The sequence below is a fragment of the Garra rufa genome, chromosome 25 (genome assembly GCF_049309525.1).
Source record: "Garra rufa chromosome 25, GarRuf1.0, whole genome shotgun sequence".
Classification (NCBI taxonomy): Eukaryota; Metazoa; Chordata; class Actinopteri; order Cypriniformes; family Cyprinidae; genus Garra; species Garra rufa.
In genome coordinates, this window is record NC_133385.1 from 17,876,435 (window position 1) to 17,889,507 (window position 13,073).

General features: G+C 44.0%; 1 protein-coding gene across 1 annotated transcript in view; it reads right to left on the reverse strand.

The window, feature by feature from the left end:
• Positions 1-386: 386 nt before the first annotated feature.
• Positions 387-13,073, reverse strand: part of LOC141301372 (spondin-1-like) — a 24,544-nt gene continuing 11,857 nt past the window's right edge. Inside the window, exons 2-4 of the mRNA XM_073831612.1 lie at positions 12,073-12,237; positions 7,260-7,538; positions 387-1,556 (exon numbers count right to left, since the gene is read on the reverse strand). Coding sequence (XP_073687713.1) covers positions 1,393-1,556; positions 7,260-7,538; positions 12,073-12,237 — 608 coding nt within the window. The 3' untranslated portion in view covers positions 387-1,392. The remainder of the gene's footprint in view (positions 1,557-7,259; positions 7,539-12,072; positions 12,238-13,073) is intronic.

Below are 13,073 nucleotides of genomic sequence, written 5' to 3' on the forward strand. Positions count from 1 at the left end.
TACCAAAGTGTAATAGGCTATACTGAGGTAAAAACATATCACTAAATATGACACATCCTCGCCTGATAGAGCTATCGGACTATTTTAGGCAGCCACGGCTGAAATCAAATCTATACCAAAAACTCAGAACACTATATGACAGATTCAGTCATATAGGAAGAAAAACACAATAAATGTGAATGAGAGAATTTTTGGCTGACCTACTCCAGTAAGTTTTCATCCTGCAGCCACGTTTGTCAACAAATTGATTTGTAAAAGCACGACGCCACACGGTGACCAACTGTGGCATTTACGACATAATTATGTAGCCAAACTTGAGTCTCTGTCTCCCCTTAGTGGTTACACTAAGAAACGAGAGAATATGAGGCAATAAGCAATCCAAATCATGTAGTCACATATTTTTTATTGTAAAGATTTATTCCAAAATAGCAGAATATTGCAGAAGAAGGGATGAGTCAAAAAAAGAAAAAGGGAGAGACAGAGCGACAGAGAAAAAGAGCAAAATCCACACTTGACTTTGGCAAGACTTTTTGAAGCTAAATATATCAAAATTCCACAATAAAAGTAAGAAAAAAGTCTAATTTAAATGCCTTCTTTCCCTACAGATGAGTTAATATTTCACATTAGCCTCTTATACATCTAATAATGCAATAAAAAGTCACAATCTATTTTCAACTCCGAGTTAATATATCACGATTTATAAAATAAAACCGAAAAAGGTTGAATGGTTATGCTTACCTGTGCTTTTTAGTTTAGAAATGCAATGTTAAACTATCCAAAGCCTGTATTCAACTAGATCCTGACAATTTCACAGTCGAGGAGAAAAAAACAATCCTCACAATCTTCACAACAAACGCTTGCTGTCCGAATCAATTGGGCATCGATTGTGGGTGACCCACCTTGATATCGCTCAATAGCCGTGTTTTCCTTCAGAAACCAGTATAAGACTGCATCCAAAATCTTTATTGGATGCTGAAAACCTTGTTTTGTTTACAGGAAATGCTACGTATCTGACCTTTACCCAAACAGAAGGTGGTTGTGCATAACGAATGAAAGAAAAATGTAATTATTGTAAAAAAAAAAAAAAAGAAGTGCACACTGATGTTTTTAGTGAAGTTGGTACTGAAAAGTGTCGGTTATACATTGATACAGTATATACGCCCGCTAAGAAGGCATCTAAAACTAATCACGGATAACAGGCCTGGTCCACGTGTGTGTTACTCTAAAAGCCTACAAGCTGTAACTGGAACACACACCCCACGCCGGTCCCGCTTCTGGAAACCTTGGGTTAAAACTACGCTGTTTCTGCCCTATTCAAGCCTCTTTAAGGGCCGAGTCAGTGTGTGTTGGGGTGTGTGTGTGTGTGTGTATTACAGTGATAGAGAGTCACTTTTAGCATGGTTGCACGTTGCACGCGCGGATCTCCTTCTTGTTTTTGCAGTGGTTGGGCTGTGAGGATTTGCTTTTCTTCTTTATGTTCATCACACGCTCTTGGATCCCCCCACCGCACAGCTTGGTACACTCCGTCCAGCTGGACCACGGGCGTAGCAGACAGGCTGTTGGAAGAGAGTAAAAGAAAATCAAGGGGGGTTTTGGCCCTTAGTTCACCAATATATTTCTGACATGTAGGAAATACTGCTGCTGCACATACAGTCAAGCCCGAAATTATTCATACCCTGGCAAATTCTGAATTAAAGTTACTTTTATTCAACCAGTTTTTTTGACCAGAAATGACACAGGCTTCTCCTAAAAGATAATAAGATGATGTACAAGAGGCATCATTGTGGAAAAAAATATTACTCATCTTTTATTTACATTTGAACAAAAAGTGGCATGTCCAAAATTATTCATACCCTTCTCAATAATCAACCTTTTTTGGCTATTACAGCAAACGCTTTCCTATAATTGCTGACCAGCTTTTTGCATGTCTCCAATGGTATTTTTGCCCATTCATCTTTAGCGATGAGCTCAAACTCTTTCAGGTTGGAGGGTCTCCTTGCCATCACCCTGATCTTTAGCTCCCTCCACAGATTCTCAATTGGATTTAAGTCAGGACTCTGGCTGGGCCACTGCAAAATGTTAATGTTTTGTCTGTTAACCACTTCACCACTTTTGCTGTGTGTTTTGGGTCGTTGTCATGCTGAAATGTCCACTGGTGCCCAAGGCCAAGTTTCTCTGCAGACTGCCTGATGTTGTTGTTGAGAATTTTGATGTATTGCTCCTTTTTCATGGTGCCGTTTACTGTGGTTCCCTGGTCCACCGGCTGAAAAACACCCCCAAAACATTAGGTTCCCACCACCATGTTTGACAGTGGGGATGGTGTTCTTAGTTTTGAAGGCTTCTCCTTTTTCATGCCAAATGAAGGCTACATCATTGTGGCCAAACAATTCAATTTTTGTTTCATCTGACCATAAAACAGAAGACCAGAAGCAGGCTGTTGTGTGCCCTATCTGGAAAAGTGTTGTCCTCCTTGGTCTGCGTCCGTGGAACCCAGCGGTGTGCAGTGTCTGTTCTACTGTCTGCCTTGAGATGTTGCCACCAGCAGAGCCCAGATTCATCAGGATGGTCTTGGTGGTGATCCTTGGATTCTTTTTTACCTCTCTCACTATCCTCCTGGCCAGCACAGGTATTACTTTTGGCTTTCGACCACGTCCTCTGAGATTTTTTACAGTGCGGAACGTCTTGTATTTTTTAACTTTACTTTGCTCTGTAGCCACTGGAACTTCAAAACATTTAGATATGGTCTTATAGCCCTTTCCTGACTGAGTAGGGCTGGGCGATATGGGCAAAAATTCATATCTCGGTATTTTTAGGAGGAATGACGGTATACGATATATATCCGGTATTTTTCCATAAATGGTTACTTAAGAGTCAAAGCCTTTATTAAAACTTTATTAAACAGTTTATGAGCAAAATATAATTAAAACACAGGGGTTTCCCTCCCTGTTTACAAATAAACAGCTGCACAAAATCTTTGATAAATAAAATACAGTACAGGTTGTTTCTCCTGCTTAACACTACAAGCTGCACAACATATTTCAAATTATGAAAAAAATTTACATGAAAAAAAAAATAGACCAGGGGTCTTCAACTAAAATGGCTCGTGGTCCAGTAATGAACCCTGCTCACCAGCCGAGGTCCAGACAATTATAAATTAAAAAACTAAAATTTTAAAAATTTATGTTTTTTACGAGACCAGGTTATCTGCAGCATATTTTATCTTAAATTCTAGACATTTGAATAGCTTTTTAAAGACCTGAACAAAAATAAATAAATAAATAAATAAAATGACTGTAAAAAGCATGATTTACAATTCAGATGCAGGTTTCACAAAACAAAAAAAAAATTTCTTAAATTATAAAATTCACATTCCAGCCTTCAAGAGTCAAAAGTATCAATTCTTATATAAATTTAAACAAATATTGTCAATCAAGTATTATATTAATTAACATATACATATATTTTACTGCCTTAGTTGTTTAAATTACACATTATCTTGACGATCCATCACATTTACAACTCTACGTGTTTGCAGCTTAAAACCATGGATTGATTTTTTTTTTTTTTTTACATTAATCTTTTTGACAACAGCCGATTTATGAGCTGATTAAAAATGTCAGATGATTCTCTTCCAGCAGGAGGCGCTATCAGACTGGTCTGGTTCACTGAGCAGCTCCGCAGCTGACTTTGAAACGTGCAACGCTCATATTTATATAATGCATAGCCTTATAAAGTTTCATCGCAATTCTTGCCTTTTAGTCCCCAATTTAAGACGACCTGAAATCATAATTAAGACTTTCTTAACCCTTATAATACTGCAGTCATCAATGAAATTGAGAGCTTTAATTTAAACATCGACTTTCAAAAACAACCCACCTTAGCCTACACAAAATACGTTTCTTTTAATATTTTCCCCACTGTGTTCGGCGCACAAGAGAAATATTAGGGAAGTAAATTATTGTGTAATATCAGCATATGAAGTATATTCGTCTATCATGGTCTCTGAGAGTATGTGCACATCAGATGCTGGAAGCGCTGTTTTTACTTTCGCTTTAACATTGTGCAGTTTTCACGTTGCTTGTGTGATATCCATTGGCTCACCTTCATGGTTTAAAACATAAATATGTATAAAAATACAGTATAAAGAGATATATTTACAATATTTTGCGACGTAACCCCAACATAATGCGTTTTCCATCAACGTTTTTCTCTCACAGTTTACGACCCCGGGGCTAGACCATAAATCGGCTGTTAGTACGAACTGAGCCACTTTTGCGAGCCGTTAGGAAAGCTTTCCTCTGACCTCACTGTACATTTGCGGCAGAGGTTCTGATGCAAAGTACTTGTGATTGGGTAGCTCGTATCATGGGTCAATGCTTTTTAGCGGCGATTTAAAACCCTCGTTTTCACGCAGAACGCGCACGCGCATGTGCCATATCGATATGAACGATATTGGATAATCCCGTATCGCGTTGGGGAATCATATCGATATATCCCCAGAACTCGATATACCGCCCAGCCCTATGACTGAGCAGCCACAATGCGCAGCCGCAGATCCTTAGTGAACTCCTTTGTCTTAACCACGACTGTCCACAAACCAACAGCAGAGAGCTTCTGTTTTTCACCTGTTGAAACAGCTGTTTCCAATGAATCAGGATAATTAGGATGCTTTAGAACAGCTTGGACTATTTGGAATGGTATAGAACTTTGGATTTTCCCATAGACGGTGACAGTTTGCAAAGGGTACTTTTTGTTCAAATGTAAATAAAAGCTGAGAAATATTTTTTTCCACAATGATACCTCTTGTACACCGTCTTATTATCTTATCTTTTGGAAAAAAAACTTGCTGGCTGAATAAAAGTAACTTTAAGTCAGAATTTGCCAGGGGTATGAATAATTTTGGGCTGTACTGCATATATACATGAAATATGAAATAACCCCCAAATAACATACAGAAAATTCCCCCGTAGCAGATCTAGATAGGTGGAGCTGGGAAAGGTGGAGGTTTTCTGGTGGTGACCAAGATAAAGTGTCAAGAATGAAGATGACCAGTGTCCTACACAGCTGATGGGGACAGCACAGTTAAAGGTGATGTATGAGCATGTGTGTTCATGTGTGTTAGGAATAAGCGGCAAGACCATAGAGACTTCTCTAGTACAATGAGCCTGGGACATCCTCTACATCACCATCTGTGGCCGGACTGAATCACTTCATCATACGCTGACAATATCATGTGTGTGTTTGTGTGTGTAAGAGATGCTCAGGCTTACGCAGAGTGGCAGATCTTTAAAAGATGGGATGTATTGATCAATTCAAGTAGAGCAATACAGAAGATTTACAGGGAGCTTAGGAGAGCAATTTGATCAATAGCAAAAATATTAGCTCTGTTCCAAAACAGTAAGCTGCCTTGTAGCTTACAAGGAGATTTTTGCCTTGTTAGGATGCAGCTTCATTCTTATGGCACCTTATAAGTTATTGATTTGGAATGCAGTTCAAATATCATTCAAAATTTGGGGTCAGTAGGATTTAAAGATTTTTAAGAAATTTACATTTCTATTACGCAAGGATGCATTATATTGATTAGAAGTGACAGGAAAGATGTTTATAATGCAAAAGATTTCTCATTTCAAATACACAACGGTTTTCAACATTGATTATAATAAGAAATGTTTTTGGAGAACCAAATCAGCATAGAAAGATTTCTGAAGGATCCTGTGACACTGAGGACTGGAGTAACGATGCTGAAAAATCAGCTTTGCATCACAGGAATAAATTACATTTTAAAAGACATTCACATATAAAAGTATGAAAGCTAATTTTTGCCACTGAATAAAAAATAAAAAAGGTAATTGCGACATTTTATCTCACAATTCCGACTTTTTTTCTCACAACTGCGAGTTTACATCTCGCAGTTCTGAGAAAAAAAAGTCTGATTTGCGAGTTTATATCTCACAATTCTGACTTTATAATTTGCAATTGTTATATCTCATCGTTCATGACACAAACTCACAATTCTGACTTTTTTCTTAGAATTGTGAGATATATACTTGCAAATCTGACTCTTTTCTAAATTCTGACTTCATAACACGCAGCTAGAAATTAAGTCAGAACTGTGAGATATAAACTTGCAATTCTGAGAACATTTTTTTCCCCCTCAAAATTGGACTTTATACCTCGCAATTGTGAGTTTATATCTTACAATTCTAATAAAAAGGCAAAATTAAACACAAACACGCATTTGCAAGAAAAACATCAGAATTGCAAAATACAAGCTTGCATTTGAGAGAAAAAGTTCTGAATTGGGAAATACAAACTCGCATTTGCGAGAAAAGTCAGAATTGCAAAATGCAAACACGCATTTGCGAGAAGTCAGATTTGTGAAATACAAACTCGCGTTTGTGATAAAAATGTCAGAATTGCGAAATACAAACTTGTATTTACGAGAAAAAATTCTGAATTGCGAAATACAAACTCGCATTTACGAGAAAAAAAGCCTGATTTGCGAAATACAAACTCACGTTTGTGATAAAAAAGTTAGAATTGCGAAATACAAACTTGCATTTAAGAGAAAAAAATCTGAATTGTGAAATAAAGTCAGAATTTTGAGGTAATATCACGCAATTCTGTAAAAAAAGTCATAATTGTAAAATAAAAAGTCACATTAACCTTTTTTTTTTATTCAGTGGTAGAAACAGGCTTCTATAGAAAACAGTTATTTTAAATTCTAATAATATTTCCCTATACAGTTTTTACTGTATTCTTTATCAAATAAATGCAGTCTTGGTGAGCATAAAAATCAACACAACTTTTGAACAGTAGTGTAGGTGCCATGAGTAATTAACTTAAACGCATTAGTAAGCCTAAAACAGAAAACACAGAAGCGAAAACGAAAACACACAGGCTTTACAAGAAAATGTAAAATATTCTCAGGCGAATGCAACATTTTCACAAGACAATGCATGTTTTTTCCCTCCCATTTCATTTTTTCCCCATCACCATGTCCCTTTAGGATCTTTGTACCAATGTGAAATCAGCCGAGAAATGTTATTACATATGACGATAGACTGCAAAGACTTCTTTGCAATAACTATCTCAGATAAATCATGCAAAGTAAAACCAGGAACATAAAAAAGCAGCCATTTTAATTTAAAGTTGACTTTAAAGTCAGATTCGGCTGCACAAACTATGTGCAATTAACATAAATCCTGCTTCCAGGAAGAATCTGTTGACAGAAAGCTAATTTTGCAATAAGTAAATACCAGATAATTCGGGACCTGAGCTGTCCTCTGCCACAGACTCCCTGCTCGGTTTTGCTCTCCTCCTGTCTGAATTTTCCTGTCTCTTCCTCTTGTCGCTGGCACGGGAGCCTCTCGAGCACTTGCGGATCTTGCATTTCTTCCTCTGGACCGTCTCAGGACAGGGCAGGCCTCCAAACTGAGGCTCTAGCTTGACCATCCGTGAGCGGATCATGTGACCCTTCCCGCAAGACTTGTTGCACTCGGACCATGCCGACCACTCTGACAGCATGCAGTCCGTGGCTGGAGGAGGAATGGAAAGAATTAAAAATGGAGCAAAAACCTCCTTTTAGAGATGTCTTAAATTGGTAAATCACATTAGGAACAATCTGTACACTGTAAAAAGTTTTCACCAGTTTCAACTTAAAAACTTAAGTTTAGCAGCTGCCTTAAAATGTTAAGTTAAATCAACCTAAGTCATTTAAACTCACAAGTTAAATCAACTCATTCTGATTGTAATAAATTAAAATGACTTGTAGTTTTAAGCTGATTTAACTTAAAAACTTAAGGCAGCTGCTGAACTTAGGTTCCCCTTCAGTCGTTTCACTACGACGTTACATATGGGAACTCGCTTGAGAGTCCAATCATCTCTGAGCCTTATTCAAAAGGCCAATGAAAACTGGCGAGTGGCATTTGCATGCCAAGCCACGACCCGTACATACGGGTATATAAGATGGCGGCATGCAGCCAGTCATTCAGATTTTTGCTTCGGAGCCGTCTCTCTGTGAAAAACGTTCTTTTCAGAATGGTTTTCCGGCCGTGCGCTTCTGGGTGTGGCAGTTTCCTCACCTCTCAGGACGGTCATGAACGCTGTCTTACATGTCTGGGCCGAGAACATGCTGAGGCAGCGTTCACGGATGGTTCATGCGTTCATTGCGAACGCATGACCATGGTCACGCTGAAGCACCGCCGTTCTTTTGCAAGACGGCTCCCCTCGTCGTCCCGCGGCAGGTCGTTGAGCCGACAATGCTTTTCGGCCGCCGTGGCGAGACACGACGGGGACTTGTGGGTTACTGTACAGAACGTGCCGCCGCCTTCCCAAGCCCTGCGACCATCTCTGCGTGATCCCGTTGAGCTGCCAGAGCAGTACACTTCCCCGCCAGCCGGGCTGAGCGTCTCCTTTGGCGCTCCACCAGAGGAGGAGATGTCTGTCGCAGCATCAGAGGGAGAGTCTAAGGGTGAAGCTGACATCTCGGCCGGCCAGCACCCCGCTGCGGTCGCTGTTCCATCTGAGATGGACGCTGAACTCTCGGCTATGCTCCTCCGAGCCGCCAGGGGGATCGGTTTGGAGGAACCTCAAGTGCCTTCGGCTGATCCTTCTAGGCTGGACGATTGGTTCCTGGGGAAGGCCCCCGCGGCTCTGCCGCACTCACCCTGGTTCCATTCTTCCCGGAGGTGCATGAGGAACTGGTTAAAACATGGCGGACGCCTTTTTTATCTCGCCCACGCCCCAGCTCCTCTCCCCTCACCACCCTCGATGGCGGGGCAGCCCGGGGATATGTGTCGGTCCCCCAGGTCGAGCGTGCTGTCGCGGTGCATCTCTGCCCGCGTGGCGCTGCCACCTGGCGGGACCAGCCGCATCTCCCGTCCAGGGCGTGTGAACGCTCGTCCGCTCTCGCGGGCCACGTTTATCATGCCGCTGGACAGGCTGCCTCAGCCTTGCACACCATGGCTATCCTGCAAGTCTATCAGGCCCAGGCGTTGAAACAGCTGCATGAGGGTTGTCCTGACCAAGACGTTACGTAGGAACTCTACGGGCGACGAAGGTCACGGCGCGGTCTCTTGGTCAGGTGATGGCCACGGCTGTGGTCCAGGAGCGACACCTGTGGCTCAATCTGGTGCAGATGGAAGACGCCGACAAAGCTCGCTTTCTCGACGCTCCCATCTCCCAGAGCGGCCTATTCGGCGACACTGTCGAGGACTTCGCCCAGCAGTTCTCGGCAGTCCAGAAGCAGACGGAGGCCATCAAACACATCCTGCCCGCCGCGAAGCTTCCATCCCGCCACCGGTGGCCCCACCTCCGCCTGCTCGTCGCCGAGGGCGCCCCCTGCGGCTGCAAAAACACCTCCAGCTCTAACACCCGCTGAGGCTCATGATGCCAGGCTGGCAGCCCGGCACAGAGCTGGCCGCAGGAGAGCGGCGCCAACCGCCTCTCAGGGACTGGCCAAGAACTAACGAACTAACCCCCCCCCCCCCAGGCTGCCCCACCGCGGTCACATCGGTCAACGTTCCCTTGATACCACTGGCGAACCGGTTGGGGACCTGGCTTCAGCTTCCCAGCCCTTCGCGGTGGTTGATATGGACGGTACGTCTCGACTAGGCGTCCTTTTCACTCCTGTCCATTCGGACACGCATGCCGCTGTCCTGCGTGCGGAGGTTGCAGTCCTACTGGCGAAGGATGCAATCGAGCCTGTCCCTCCAGCCGAGATTAAGTCAGGGTTCTACAGTCTCTACTTCATCGTGCCCAAAAAGAGCGGTGGGTTAAGACCCATCCTGGACCTCAGAGCTCTGAATCAGTCCCTTCTCAGGCTGCCGTTCAAGATGCTCATGACAAAGCCCATGCTAACGTGCATTCGTCCCCAGAATTGGTTTGCAGCCATCGGCCTGAAGGACGCGTACTTTCAGGTCTCGATCCTTCCTCGTCACAGACCCTTTCTTCGGTTTGCCATCTAAGGTCGAGCGTATCATTACAAAGTGCTTCCATTTGGCCTGTCCCTCTCTCCCCGCGTCTTCACGAAGTTCGCGGAGGCAGCCCTGACCCCTCTTTGGCAGTCAGGCTTTCGCATTCTCAACTATCTCGACGACTGGCTTCTCATAGCTCACTCGCGAGATCTGTTGTGCGAACAGAGGGACCTGGTGCTCCAGCACCTCAGCCATCTGAGCCTTCAGGTCAACCGAGAGAAGAGCAAACTCTCCCCAGTGCAGAGGAACTCTTTTCTCGGTGTGGAGCTGGACTCGGTCAATATGACAGCCCGCCTCGAATGCGCGCAGTCAGTGCTGAAGTGTCTGGACTTATTCAGACACAAGACAGCGGTCCCTCTCAAAACATTTCAGAGGCTCCTGGGGCATATGGCAGCTGCGGCCGCGGTTACGCCGCTGGGCTTGCTTCATTTGAGACCGCTTCAGCGCTGGTTACATGATCGAGTCCCGAGACGGGCATGGCACCGTGGCACACTCCGGATTGGCATTTCCCCGCAGTGTCGCCGCATATTCAGCCCGTGGTCAGACCCTGCCTTCCTTCGGGCCGGAGTGCCCCTGGGACAGGTGTCCAGGCACATCGTGGTCTACACGGATGCCTCCACCACGGGTTGGGGTGCTGTTTGCAACGGGCAAGCAGCATCAGGCTCGTGGACAGGACCTCGACTGCAGTGTCATATCAATTGCCTCGAGTTGTTGGCTGTGCTCCTGGCCCTTCGTCACTTACGATCGATGTTGTGCAGTTCTGCTCCGACAACACTGCGACTGTGGCGTATATCAATCGCCAGGGCGGTCTCCACTCCCCTCGCATGTCACAACTCACCCGCCGTCTACTCCTCTGGAGTCAAACGTGGCTGAAATCACTACGTGCCATTCACATACCAGGGGAACTCAACCGTGCAGCGGATCAGCTCTCACGGCAGTCCACCCACCCTGGAGAATGGCAACTCCACCCCGAGTCAGTCCAGCTGATTTAGAGTCATTTCGGTCAGGCTCAGATAGATCTGTTTGCCTCTCCCGAATCCTCCCACTGCCAGCTCTTTTACTCCCTGACCTCCGGGGCCCAAGTACGCCTTTCCCCCAGTGAGCCTCCTTGCACAGACCCTGTGCAAGATCAGGGAGGACGAGGAGAAGGTCTTGCCGGTTGCGCCACACTGGCCCACCCGGACATGGTTTCCAGAACTTATTTCCCTTGCGGCAGCCCCTCCCTGGAAGATTCCCTTGAGGAAGGACCTTCTTTCTCAGGGAATGGGCACAATTTGGCACCCGCGCCCCGACCTGTGGAACCTGCATGTCTGGCTCCTGGACGGGACGCGTCAGATGCGTTGGCTCATGGCGCCTCACTAGCAGATATCTGTAGAACTGCCAGCTGGGCGACACCTAATACCTTTGCTAGGTTCTACAACCTTCACGTAGAGGCCGTTTTCACCCGTGTCTTAACATAGACTTCAGGTGAGCGGGAGGACAGCTGGTGTTGGCTTGCTGCGCCATTCCCACGTGGATCCGTGCGCCATATTCCCAGAATGTTCCCTCCGGCAAACCCTGGGTTCTCCATGCCCCGCAGTCAGGCCTAGATGCGGAGTAGTCCCTGACTGTGATCCTGCCTGGGTCTCCTTCGCCCCGCAGGTTGTGGCTATATTTTCCAATATTTACAGCAGAGAAGACCGCTGTTTCCCTCGTGTATCCCTAAAAAGCTTTATGGATATATTGAATTATTCTCATTTCCACATGTAAAGATCTCATGTGCTCCGCCCCCCAACCCATGCTTCAGTACATCTGGCATCCCTGTGGGGCCCCCTCTACTGGCCCCCAGGGCGTTGGGAAGGTTACGTTACAATTTCCATCTGCTGACACGTCCGCCTGTCAGCACGTGGGGTTGTGCGTAATGCGGCGTCAGGGTCGTGGCCTGTTCCATGGGTCTGTTCCCATATGTAACGTCGTAGTGAAACGACTGAAGGGGAACGAGGGTTACCTTCGTAACCTAGACGTTTTTAAGTTGAATCTGGTGAAAACTTTTTACAGTGTAGTATTTATAAATAGCTTTACATGAAAACAAGAAGTCTTTGTGTGTGTTACTCACGGCATTCAGGAAGCATGCACTTTTCAACCTGCTCGAGTTCATCTGGACACAGGCTGGGCTCTACGGGCGTCTTCAGCATGCGTTGACGGGACCGCATGCCCACACCGCAAGACACGCTGCACTCTCCCCAGTCTGACCACGGAGACAGCATACACACCACTGCGTCTACACACACAGGGTTGACATAACGTTATGACATAAAGTAATGAATAGCTACTGCTACTTCATAAATGGTATATAGAGCATACTACATCTGTAGTCTGATTTAGATTTATAGTGCATATATACTTGCAGTCCACATGATGTAGTGCATTAACAACAAATATACAACACTATAACATCAAATGTAATACTTAATGTGCAGAATGCAATAAATAAATACATTTCCATTATTATTATTATTATTTTTATTATTATTTTGTTGTTGTTACATTATACAACACTATAATTAACATCAAATGTAATACTGAATGTGCAGAATGTAATAAATAAATACATAAATTCCCATTATTATTATTATTATTATTTTGTTGATGTTAAATCATACAACGATTATGTAGTAAACAATGTAATGTAACAAAATGTAATTAAAAAAACAAACATACAAACAAACAAATACAATTTTGCTATGATGCATACTGGTTTTCTCAGTCTACTTCTGCATACAAATTTGAAAGCCGTTTTGCAAATAAAGATGATATTTAGTGACTACACATTACTTTACAGAGCGTTTATGACCTGCTTTGCTATGCCTTGTGTTCAAAACAAACGATGGAGCAAAATTAAGTCTTAGCAATGACTAGCTACAAAACCCCAAGTGTGAATTTGATGCCTCAATTTAAATAAGACCTTCTGAACGGCTGGAGCAGCTCTACCCGGGGCAAGTGACAAGCAGGTCTAATTAGAAATCGACTAGCAGCAAAGAGGAATTCTGGTAATGAATCAAGCTTGGTGAAGCAGGGCGTCTTGCCTGGCCCAAGAGGGGCTGTTGGATTGAATTG